The 12,963-nt window shown below is 44.2% G+C and overlaps 1 protein-coding gene across 1 annotated transcript in view; it reads left to right on the forward strand.

Annotated features, from left to right (window-relative positions):
* DOCK1 (dedicator of cytokinesis 1) overlaps positions 1-12,963 on the forward strand; it is a 498,451-nt gene that overhangs the window by 189,031 nt on the left and 296,457 nt on the right. Inside the window, 2 exon segments of the mRNA XM_055346339.1 lie at positions 2,232-2,359; positions 4,801-4,896. Coding sequence (XP_055202314.1) covers positions 2,232-2,359; positions 4,801-4,896 — 224 coding nt within the window.

A 12,963-nucleotide genomic window follows, 5' to 3' on the forward strand; every position in this document is an offset into this window, starting at 1 on the left:
AAGCTAAGTATATCTAATGTTTCAGAGCTCTGCCGTCTTCTCTCTCGTGCTCTGCATTTTAACGGGAGCAGCGGTGGCTGGGCCGGTTTTGCCAGCAGAACTAGGGTGGTAAGCACAGATAGTTCATGTTAGAGGGAGGATGATACTGGAGTCAAATGTGATTTCCCAACTGGAAGAGACCATTAGTAATTGCATTTTTGTCTTTAGTCTCCTTTGTGTTTGTTTCCTTATTGCTCTTTAATTTTCTGAACATTCTTTTCTCTGCTCCTATCTAAAAAACAAACAAAAACCTGGTAGTTCTTTGTCCTTACACTCCAGTCCCCCCCCCACCCCCCCGCCCCGTTACATGGCCATGCTCCCGGGGGCTACGTCTATGTCCCTTATATTCATTTTTCACCCCTGCTCACTCAGCCACTCCTGGAAGCCGCCTCATGGGGCCTGTGTGCCTCTAACTACCACATCCCAAACCTGTTCTGTTTCATTCTTGCTGTCATGTTTGGCCATGTTGTCCACTGTCCTCCCTTGTTTGGGTGACGTCACTTGTCTCTGCCTCCACATCCCTGATCCCTCCACCTTTGTGTCCCGTGCATCTCCTGTTCTAGTACCTACATTCTGATGGTCACAAGTTTTCTTCTTATTTTTCACATTCCTTTTGATGGTCCTTTTGGCTTTCATTACTGCCTTGAGGCTGATGATTCTTTAATTTGTTTTTCTAAGCCAGAAATAATGTGTAGAACCTTCCATCCATTTGCCTAGTAGAGGGGCCTACTTGGGCGTCCAGCCAACAACTCAAAACTCAACGTGTCCAAAACAATCCGGAACCTGTTTAAAATACACTGTTTTTCTCATTTCCTTTCTGTGGGTGGCATCACATGGCTCCTTGGCTCTTAGGATGCTGGGCACTGGGTTTGACTCTCCCTTTTCTGCCACCTTCCACCCCCAAGCGCCGTGTCCATCCAGCCTGCCTCTGGTATTGCCTGTTCAAGGCCTCTTTCAAACTCACCACTGCACATGAAGTCAGGCCTTTGCTTTTTCTCACCTGGACGATCACTGGAGCTAACTGGTTTCTCTGCCTCCTGTCCCCACTGCCATCCCCATGCACCATCCCAGAGGGTCTCTAGCCTTTTCAGTCTGATCACATCTCTCCCCCATCAGCATGTCTGATTTCTCAGCTTCCTACAATCTCAGCCACCATGTTCATGCTGGTATCCAAATGCCTGTATTGCCTTTTATCCTGCCCCTCGCCTTGCCCCCACCCCCTGCAGCAGTGCGTGTGCCTCTCGAATGTGCCATAGGTTCCTGCCTGCCTGATTTTGTGTACAGATTTCCCATTCTTTCACTGCCTGCCCCATGTGCGAAATTGTGATTCCTCTTGCTAGCCGGTGAAGGAGGCCTTCCTGACTCTCCTCTCCTGGCTCAGTGCTTGTTCACCACGGCTCCCTCCTTTACACGCCTGTGCAGTAATTAGGATAGGGGTCTGAGAAGCCAGAGAGGCTGTGGCTCCACACTTGGATCTGTGTTACATCATAAGAGCAAGTACCTTGTCCTGAGCATCTAACTAGGCCCAGGTCTTTGTTACTTAACCTTGTAGGAGTACATTGTACCGCAAACCTGTGGGTAGCTAATGCCATGTGTCCATGTTAGGGATGAGCAATCGGAGAGCTAACATGAGCTGTTCACGATGGCCCTGCTAGTGCAAAGTGCAAGTGGGGAATTGAGTTGGTTATGACTTGGCTTGAGCTCAGAAACCTTTACTAGGCATATGGAAATTAAGGAAGCCATGCTTTGGCCCTCCTGTGGAAAAACAAGAGTAGCTGCAATTAAAATACTTTTTGTTGTAACTAGTATTTCTTTTAAAGCTATAAATCGAATTTTTAATTCAGCATAGAAAACTAGTCAAAACCCCCCAACATGTACATTTGTGTTTATATGTACGTGCATACTCTGTGTGCAGCGTGCTGATGCATGTCTGTGGATTATCATTGTATATTGTATTTGCAAGGAGAAACACACCTAGATGTGTGCTTGTGTATAACGAATTCACAGAGCAGGATAAATGATTTCCACACATCCAGCCCTCTGACCCCCTCCAGCTGTCAGTTTCACATTTGGAGGAAAGTAAATGTAACGTGCTTGAAAACAAGGTAACGTGCTAAGAACACAAGCTTCTAGCAAGTAGAGTTGTGTCTTGGTGGGTCTCCTGCTGACTGGCAGCCCCATGTCCCCTGCAGACTGCAGAGAGATCCTGCTTCCGATGATGACGGATCAGCTCAAGTACCATCTAGAGAGACAGGAAGACCTGGAGGCCTGTTGCCAGCTGCTCAGCAACATCCTGGAGGTTCTGTACAGGAAGGATGTGGTAAGTGAGGGCTGTGTTTGCTCAGGCTGCCTCTGCGGTCCCGGCGCGGGGTGGTGGTGGTCCCCTTATGATCCACAAGAGCCCCCGACTCACTGCACAGAGGTGCATTGGATTCAAAAGGAATGATCTTAATTTTAAAGGTTAGCGCCTCTCTCTCTCTCTCTCTGCTGAGTGGTACCCTTAAACCGTTTTTTATTTATGTATAAAGTGTCATTCTAATACTAAAATGTCTATTCTTCCAAGTTAAAAATCTGTAAGTTTTTCCTGTGCCTTCTCAAGTGAATGCCTCCCCAGGACAGATTTTGGTCCTTAAGGTCAGAAGAATCACTTTGATGATCAGAATTAAAAATAAACGAATGGAGGGTAAATATCTACATTCTTTATTGTCAGTGCTCATTTTATTTTTATTGTCAATGCTTATTTTACTTTATTTTTAAAGAATTTTATTTATTCGAGTGTGAGTGAGCTTGAGAGAGAGAGAGAGAGAGAGAGAGAGAGAGAGAGCAAGCGCGCACATAAGAGTGGGGTGGGGAGGGATCCCTGGGTGGCGCAGCGGTTTGGCGCCTGCCTTTGGCCCAGGGCGCGATCCTGGAGACTCGGGATCGAATCCCACCTCGGGCTCCCGGTGCATGGAGCCTGCTTCTCCCTCTGCCTGTGTCTCTGCCTCTCTCTCTCTCTCTCTCTCTCTCTCTCTCTCTCTCTCTCTATCAAAAAATAAATAAAATAAAAAATAAAATTAAAAAAAAAAAGAGTGGGGTGGGGAGCAGCAGAGGGGGAGGGAGAAGTAGACTGACTCCCTGCTGAGTGCAGAGCCAGATGCAGGACTGGATCCCAGGACTCTGAGATCATGATCTGAGCTGAAAGCCGACTCTTAACTGACTGAACCACCCAGGTGCTCTCAATTCTTATTTTAATATAAAGTAAAATATGCACAATTTTTTTGTTTGTTTTAAGTTTTTCGTATTTCTGAGTTTTGAGAAAAATGGCTCTTCCTCTTTTCCCATGTTCCTCTCCCCACAGGTAATTTCCCTCTGCGCTTTTTTACCTAGTTTTTTTTTTCTTTTTCTTTTCCTCTTTTAAAAAATATTTTTAAAATTTATTCATAAGAGATACAGAGAGAGAGGCAGAGACATAGGAAGAGGGAGAAGCAGGCTTCCTTCGAGGAGCCTGCTGGAGAATTTGATTCTAGGACCCTGGGATCACAATCTGTCCAAAAGCAGATGCTCAATGACTGAGCCACGCAGGCACCCCATTTTTTTCCTTTTAAATGGTATTTCCTTTTGTATTGTAAATTTTATGTTGAGTCCATTAACCTTTTTTCTTAATCAGAAGTTGTTATAAGTGCATATGGAACATCTGACCTATGGCTTCCCATCCCCGCATGCCCCTCATATGCATTTGTCCACACTTGTGCACATGTGCAAACATGCATGAACTCACTGATTCTCCAGGTGTGTCTGGAATGGCGTACAGATCCTTGTCCATCTACCTGTACCTCCAGCAGAAAACACATGGGCCAGGGTTTTAAGTTCAATAGGGCTTACTCTTTGCTCTGCCCTGCATGGTCTCTGGATACCTTCCCAGTCAACACATGCCCATGCCTGTCCTTCCCACTTCCTTCCCTCATGGGCACAGTCTTTCAGAGCCTGGTTAGTGCCATCAAAGAAAGAGATTGTATTAAATCACTTGCTAGCAAAGGTGGCTGGGTGCATCGTCTCTTCCAGGGGAGTTGCCTTTGAAAGGTGTTAGAAGCCCTAATCCAACAGCCGGTCCTCGCGGCCCCATTGCAGGGCTTTCCCTTTCTATGAAGGGGGGAGGTTTGGGAGTGATGTGGTGGTAGGGCCCATCCTCGTGGTGGAGGTGGTGCCTGCCCAGGCCAGTGTGTGAGCATCTAGAGAACATATTGAACAAGTTCCAAGTTCATGAAGAAGAATCAAGGATCCCATCACATTCAAAATAAAAGAGCAAGTTTTTACTGATGGAAAAATCTGTGGCACTGTGAATTTGTCCTGAAATAAATATATTGTATTCCCAGTGATTATTCCCCAGGTTATTCAGACTTGAAATGCAGAACAATCTATGGTTGCTCTCTGCCTGCTTTCCATTTACAAATGGACAAGTGTCTCTAGGAAACTAATTGGTGGGCTAATCAGGGATCATAAACATTATATTGTTTAAACAAATTTGCTTTATTTTTAAGTTTTGCTTAAATTAAATTACTGTGATTACATAACAAATTATCATTAATGGACTATAATTAATAAGATGCCTTGTGTTTTCTTTGTGAAGGCTTTTGCCTTTGACAAGGGCCATTCTTCATCTCGTTAAGGGTTATAATTGATTTACTTTTTACAGGGTAAATGGATTCAGTGACAACTGCCAGGGCTTGCATGTTAATGATTATCTTAGGTGTTGGTTTTCACTGATGTGTCTTCCTCCAGGGGCCAACTCAGAGGCATGTCCAGATAATCATGGAGAAACTTCTCCGGACAGTGAACCGAACCGTCATTTCCATGGGGCGGGATTCCGAACTCATTGTAAGTGCTCAGTGACGTATGCTTGGGTGTGTGATTGTGGCCGACAGCATCTTTCTCAGGCATGTCACTTACTCTGATGCTTGAAAATCCACCTGGTCCCTTTCCAACTGCCTTTTGACAGTAAACTTATTTTACTACTTTGTAGCATGCAGCTAATGTGCATTTATTTACAATCTGGTATATAAAATATATGCTGATTTTTCCCCACGATTCTAGAAGCAAGTATCAAAGTTGAAGGGTCAGCAAACCAACATTTTGGAGACAGAAACATTTGATTCTAGTTTACTCATGATTTACTTTTAGCAAAGGATATGTATTTTCTTCTCAGTCTTTTATTCTTCTGGCAGTTTAGTTCTACGTATTTACATTTAAGATGCCGTTAATAAAATTTTATGAAGGACCTTAAAAAGTAATTGAGGTGCTCCAACCCAGCTATTTTATTGTCTACTCTGATATATAGTTCATGTTTCCTTTCTACAGATATGACTGAGGCTTGCAATGACATTTGTGATTTCTTTTTTTCCAAGCAAGTTGTAATAATAACTAAGTTTTTCAGGTTTTGTATTATAAGGCTCTTCCCCACCCCCCAGAGTTTTCCAACTCTCCCTCCCTACCATTATTCTTAAGTTCGTTTTTTTCGACAAAAGATGCACACATAGATCCCTCTTAATTCTTTTCATTTCTAGTGTACGTTACCATGTCACTAAGTTTGGTTGATGGCATTTCCAGAAAGAAATTTTTTTTTTTCAAATCCACGAACAAAACATCCAGTTAAAGAGTTTTCACTGGCAACTAGACTAGCTACACTGGTCCTCCTTGTGTGACCACAGTTCTCTCTGCATATCCTGGGAGGGGGACGAGGAAGGTGACACATGTGCCTGTTCGGGCAGCAGGGCAGGAACATAGGTAGCACTGGAACGGTTTGGTTTCTGTGGCTGGCCTCAGTAAAGGATGCGGTTCACAGATGGGTAGCACAGAAGTGGGACAGTGGCTGCCTTACTATTTTCCCATCCAGTGAAACAGCCTACTTTATGCTTCAGAGTTTCAGCATGTGTTATGTTCAGATTTTTCCTTTTTAAGGTATGTGTCATTTAGGTTTGGACGATCACATGTATGAATTAGGAAATAAGATATTTTCCTTGTAAGTTGGCTTTATTTGCAGTGGACTTTTCCATTTTTCTGCCATAGTGGATTTGTCTACCTTATCATGTGCTTTTCTGTAATCTTAACACCTTTGTACAGGTGGGTGGAGACTGGGCTCCATGGAGTAAGATGTGAGGTATCTCCAGGATCACCCCTAGGGGCTGGTGTTCCTGTCTTCTTGGGGTGTTACCTGGATGTCCTTGGACCACTCTCATGTTGTGGAATGCTGCAGGGCTCTGAGGTGGGATGGATGATGTGTGGCTTGAAGTTGAACCAGGTTTGGTGCCATCCTCTTAAGATGACCCCTATTGGAATGGGCTGGAGTACAGAGGTGGGGGTGAAATGATGGCATTGTTGGGTTTCAGGGAGTAAGTGATGGGCACTGGTAATGCAGTGTCCAGTGTTGGGACAGTGAACTGAGGAGATAGTTCTAGGGTTAGAACTAACCCTAACATAGTGTTTACTTGGGTCATCCCCTGCTGGGAAACTGGGTTGAGGAGGACAAGGAGGAACTCATACAATTTTGGATGGTGCTTGGAATGTGGAGAGATTATAAGGTGTTCTAGAAGAAGGTAGACCAGAGCGTGTGGAGCGTTCTAGAAGAAGGTAGACCAGACCATGTGGTCCCCAGATGCCTTTGGGAAAGTTCTCCTCTCAGGCATGATGCCCATAGTGGTAATCATGATGGCAGCACATTACCAAGTACATATTTCTGTGTGGCCACTGTGCAGTGAGTGAGAAGATTCTTGTTTAATTCTCAACTTTACCATGCATTTGCAATTGCAGAAGATGTCCTGCGGAGGCTTAAGATGTGGTTCTAGATCCCAGCACTGGCATGGAAGCTATGATTTGGTGCCTTGGTTTGGTGCTGCAGCTGGTTCTCCTAGACTTTTTTGTAATACTGATACTCATGCTATTGATCTCAGTGGTGTCCAGGAGGTATCAAAGGGGACTGTGAATTGCTTCTAGGTTTTCATCCCTACCATCCCTAACTAGGGAGGCAGCTGTCCAGAGAAGTAGGTAAGCAGCTTTCAATTTAAGACCTTTCCATGATCTCTATGGGCCACACGCTGGGATCTCCTGGAGGTAGAAGGGAGGATTGGGTGCCCCTTTCCTGATGGGCTTGGAGGAACCCTTAGGAGTTCCTGAGGAAGAGCCCATGTTCTAAGAAGAGGGTATGACAGTGATGACCCACACTCAGTCTTACCCAGCAGTCAGCAGGGGTTCAAGGCACTGTGTGGGAATGGGGATACAGAGCATGTCCAGGCCCATTTCCCACCATCCCGACTTTGTCCTACAGAAGTCTCTAGAAGTGGAAGGGGATTTAGGTCCTAAGCTGATTGCTCCCAGTTCCAACATCTTCAAAATCTATAAAAGGAGTTCAGAGATTCCTTTTGTACAACTGACGAGGCTGTCATGGAAAGAATCTCAAAAGAAAAAAAAAAGATTCTGAATAAGCTGCAATTACTCAGTGAGCAACAACAACAGCATCAAGATGTTTTTATGAAGGACGATTACCTTTTAACATGAATTACCTAGAAGAATCTTTAAGTCATCAAGGAGCCCTTGTGATGTCCACAGAGTGGGAAGACGGAAATGCTGCTCTGCTTGGTGTGCTAACCTTGCCTTTCCGATTTGCTCAGATGTAGATTTATGCCTTAGCTTCTTAATGTCACTGTTGTTGCTCTGTGAATTTAGATTAGAGGAAGATCTGGGGAAAAAATGTCCCTGACAAGGTGGAGAACAAACTCAATCAGTGGACCTTCTAGAGTAGAAGAAGAGTGGAGAATGGTCTACAGACCCGCCCCGGGTAAGCGGTGATAGCGCAGTGCAGCACAGAGATTACAGTCCCTCTGTGCTTGCTGCTCGTTGTTGCATAAATGGAATGGGAATTGTGTAACTATGAATCAGCTTAAGGATTCTGAGTAATCACTGGAAATGGCTTTAAAAATTAAAGTGATTAAAAAATGTTGAATAGTTATGCTTCATGTAATGATCTATTCCACGATTTTGTCAACAATCATATCCGGAATGTGGCCTCTCCTTCCATCGGAATGTTATTAGTTGGGAATGCTCTCGTGGGCTGACAGTTTTCCTATCTGTTTATGTACGGAATTGAGAAATGAGGGACTTACCATGTCACTGGAGAAGCTGTGATGTACAGTGTGAGCCTTGGTTTTTTTTTTTTTTTTGTAATATTTAATTAATTTCTTTATTTGAGAGAGAGCACGCAGGGGAGCGGCAGGCAGCGGGAGAGGGAGAAGCAGACTCCCTGCTGAGCAGGGAGCCCGATGCAGGGCTTGATCCCAGGACCCTGAGATCATGACCTGAGCTGAAGGGGAGATGCTTAACCAACTGAGCCACCCAGGCACCCCAAGCCTTTTCTTTTATCTGTATCTGTGGTATTTCCTAAACACTGTACAGTTGATTGTATATTGTTTGTTTTAGTTCATTTTATACCTTTCAGCATTCTCTGTGAAATGAGCTATTGAAATGCATCTCATGCATAGGATAAAAATGTGCCATAATCCTAAGTGTCATACTTTTTTAACAAATAAAATTGCATCTGGCAAGTATAGAATCATAGATCTTGTGAATGCCTGAAACAGGCCCTAACCCAGAAGCCTCATGGTAACCTTGCCACAGTGTTGAGATGCTATTTTATCTTTATTCCATTGTGATCTAGTACTCAGGAATAATTGAGTGAAATGCATAGTTTTATATTGTCCGATTTCAGAATCTATGTTTCTCTTCTCTTTTGGAAATTTTCAAGTTCTTTTGTTATGGAAAATGGTTCTGAGCCGGTTCGGAGTCATTCTGGGTTAGCTGCTCTTGTCTTGTGTACAGATGGCATGACCTGCCTTCTGGTGGGTGACCCCCTGCCCCTCCCCCCCATGCATGTGTCTTTGCTGGAATAAAGCGATTGTTTACAAAGCTGGGTTGAGAGAAGACCACATGAGTAATCCACAGGGATGTGCCTTCTCCTGTGATATTAGGTGCTGCTGCTTCTCCCAAGTGATGAGATTCACATTCTGTTAACGGGTCCTTTAAAAATGTAATCGAGGGATCCCTGGGTGGCGCAGCGGTTTGGCGCCTGCCTTTGGCTCAGGGCGCGATCCTGGAGACCCGGGATCGAATCCCATATCGGGTTCCCGGTGCATGGAGCCTGCTTCTCCCTCTGCCTATGTCTCTGCCTCTCTCTCTCTTTCTCTGTGACTATCATAAATAAATAAAAATTAAAAAAAAATTAAAAAAAAAATAAAAATGTAATCGAGTGATAAGGCCTTTTAAAGATTTTTCTATGGCCTGAATACCCACCAGAAGACTGGCAATTGCTCATTCACTAAAATGAAAATGTGGGCCTTTTCTAAGGAGAGGTTCCCTTTGGAAAATTCACCAGGAGGGCTTAGGAAAGGGGAAGATGGTGCCTGGACTGTCTCCTTGCTCTTGTGACCAGCACATCTCCTGATTCACTACACCCATGTGACGGAAGTTACTCTGTCTCCACTCTGAGCACCAGCTGTGGGGGACATTCATGGGCCAGGGGTGCGTTTCATCAGGAGAGCGGCATCACTGGTGGGAGAGAAGCTCTTAGTGACAACCCAGTGCTTTCTTTGAGCCTTCGTAATTTATAAGGACCTGACACGTTTCTTCACCTGGAAAAGAGTGTAATAGAACTGGCCTCCCGGTATCGAGAGCCTGTTTTACCAAGACTGCTGACCAGTTATTTTCCCAAAGCTGTAATGACCCCATGCATGAACATTCATTTTTGTGATGTTTATTCTAATGGAGTTGAGGTATGAATATGCTTTAAAAAAATTCTATCCTTAATCTTCCATTTGCAAAAGAAATTAATACATTATAAAAGTTTCAAATGGATGGTGTCTGCGTCTTCTCTATGAGATCATAAAAAGTGTCTCTAATGGTATTTTTGCTAATAAATCTGCCTAGAAGACTTGTGGCTTGTAGGAAAGCATAGCCTAACAGGCATGCGTGTGTGAGCTGTGATGGCTTTATATATGTTCATTTTTATTTGGTATCGGTACAGCAACACCAACCCTTTTCAAGGTTGGTCACTGACTGTGGATTTACTGCAGAGGAAAGAAACACCACATCATGCCTGAGTAAAATATGTGTGCGGTTCTTGCATATTCATACTAAACCACAAAGGTATCTTAAGTTAATTATCGAGCTACTTAAAAGGCAATGTGCTGCTTTCCTATGACCTTCTCATCTGCCAAAATGTATGCTGCACATCACAGCATGATTAGTTAATACCAATTCACAAAATGGAATGCACTTTCTGAATCCTATAGCTCCTCCAGTAAATAAATTGGCCGCACACTTATCTCATGCCAAATGTGCCAGTGATAGAGTTTTTCTAGATAAAAGGAGATATATCAGTATGGAAAGCAGCTGCTGTGATCTTTAGGTGACACTGCGCCAATGAAACCGCCTCGCTTAGTAATCAAGTCAAATTTTACTTGCTGATAAAAACGCTCCCGAGGGCCAGTCCACTTGCGGTGGCTTCATCCATGCGCCGTGCTGTTCCAGATGGCGTGGAATGGACACGCTCACAACCCAGTTCTTGTTGGTTTCATCTCCTCTCTTCTACAAAAGGCACAAAGCAGGCACTTTGATTTGATGCTGTGTCGTCTGAGTTGTAATCCAGGATTGTGTACCTCAGCTCTGCTGTGCCTACGTTCCCCCCCCCGCAGGGAGAATGGCTTTTTCAGGCAGCTCTTGGTTACTGTCTGAGGCTGGAGGCAGCCTGGTGCTCCTGAGCTTCCAGAATTCTGACCGCATGTAAGCCCCACCCCAGGTCTCCCCAGCCAGGGACACCTCGCCAACCCTGCCCACATCCTACACCCTTTGCGAATTAGAAAGGTTTTCCCACACCTTGATTCCCTCCCCATTTACAGTCCATGGGGGTTGGGGGAGGACCTGAGATCCAAGGAGCAGATGCAGAGGCCCTGGGACCTCTCCTTGGATGCCAGTCGCAACCAGTCACTTGGAAAGTATGCACGAGGCAGGATGCCCCTTGCTGTATCTAGTTAGTAAGGGGAGACCTCTGAGTCAGCACCAGTAGGTGGTTCAGAATGAGTAGAGAATGAGACCTGGAGAATTATTATTTCCCAGATGCTCCAGGCTGGAGCATGGGGTCTTCCTCCCCACCCTGCCCACGGGTTACTAACACCCATCCCTTCTTTCTTTTCCCTGGTGAGTGTATGAGGCCAGCAGAGCTTCTGTCTCAGCTTCACTGGTCCTACCATCCTATTAGTGCAGACAGCAGGAAAGGGGGTGGTGACATCTCTGCTCTGTGGCTTCCAGGCAGACCCCCGTTTTGGGAGAGGGCATGAGTATTGAGCTGGTCTTTGCCAAAGAGTGGGTGCTCAGCCCAACTGGGGTGTAGGTCTTTCACCCACACTCCCCACCTCCCCTCAAAGAAGAAGGAGGAGATGGCCCATCCCCTGGGGCTGGGAACCTGCTTAGTGGCTGATTTAGAGAGAAGCTGTCTCCACGGGGCCATTACAAGTTTTGGCATGGGTACACTGATGAGTTCCCTTGTCTCTCTGAGGCTCTTTAAAAATTGCACGGAGTTAGCCAGATCCTGCTGTGAGCTGCTATGGTACTTTGCGCCCTTAAAAAGTCTCCCTGTCCTCCTGGTGGCTGAAGCCCCATCAGGATCCATGGTCTGGTAATTCCAGCCCTGCCCCCTCCCGCCAGGCCTGGTGAGCCTGCAGCCACCTGACCATCATCTCCTTTCTTGAAGATTGGAGAAAGCTCTTTTAAGCCCCAACATCCTCCCTTTATTATTCTTTTCTGAGATTACTTCTACTGATTCCCAAATTCTCGAGACCATGAAATGAGTTTAAGAGCCACACAAAACATTACCTTTGATTTTTTATTTAAAAATTAATAAAGAACTTAGTGACAAGTATCATAATTTAATCTCTATACGTAATGCCATGTGTACATCTACATATGAGGGAACACTGTACTTTTTACCTCGGTTTTGTATCAAAGTTTTTTACTTAAATCTTTCTAAGAGAAGAATCGGCATCTGTTAGTGACACATTGCAATTAAACTATGAAATGATTTTGAAAATATTTTTTTTTATATTCTGAAGATAGTCTTATTTTTAAATAGGGATTAGGTTATCTTCAGTTTTCTTTTTGACTCTGAAAATTTTATTTATTTTTTGGTCTAGACTGCTTTCAAACAGTGATGTCAGTTTACTAGGATGCCCTCTTGTTGAGACAGATTTATAGCACTAATTGGAAAGCTGCTAACACCCTTATTTCAATTCACTGGGATAGTCGGGATTCTTAAAACACAAGGGGATATAACTTGTTGCAAACAGTTTTATAACTTCAGTTAAAAACAGTATAAAATACATGAAACACATTTTTTTTTGAATTTTTGTCTACATGAAACAATTGCACTTCCTTCAAGGTACAGGATCAACGTGTCTAGCCTTTTCCTCGCACAAAAATATTTCTCAATTCTGTTTAACTAATATTCAAGGATTTCTATCCTCATGTAGTGTTTCCACAAAAGATGTGTGTTTTTCTTTTAATTAAAGCGTACATCTGCAGTATAGTGTGAGTAACCCCCAAAGGATGCTTACATGATACACTCTTCATTTTTATCAAGTCCAGGTCTGACTGCTGATCACCAGGTCCTCGTAGAATCAAAACACTTAGAACTAAAATAGATTTGCTGTTGAGTCAGGAGGAAAACACATGGCCAGAAATAGCTCCAATGTGAAAAATGCAGGTAGAGATCCTTTTACCAAGGGCAGCCACTTTGTTTTTGGCATCTAATCAATGAGATGTGCATGTCAGCATCAGCACTAGATTAGATGTGAGACTTCTGGACAGAAACGTGAAGACTGGGTTTCCTGGTATGTTCACAAACTA

This window comes from Nyctereutes procyonoides, unplaced genomic scaffold, assembly GCF_905146905.1.
Source record: "Nyctereutes procyonoides isolate TBG_1078 unplaced genomic scaffold, NYPRO_anot_genome, whole genome shotgun sequence".
Classification (NCBI taxonomy): domain Eukaryota; kingdom Metazoa; phylum Chordata; class Mammalia; order Carnivora; family Canidae; genus Nyctereutes; species Nyctereutes procyonoides.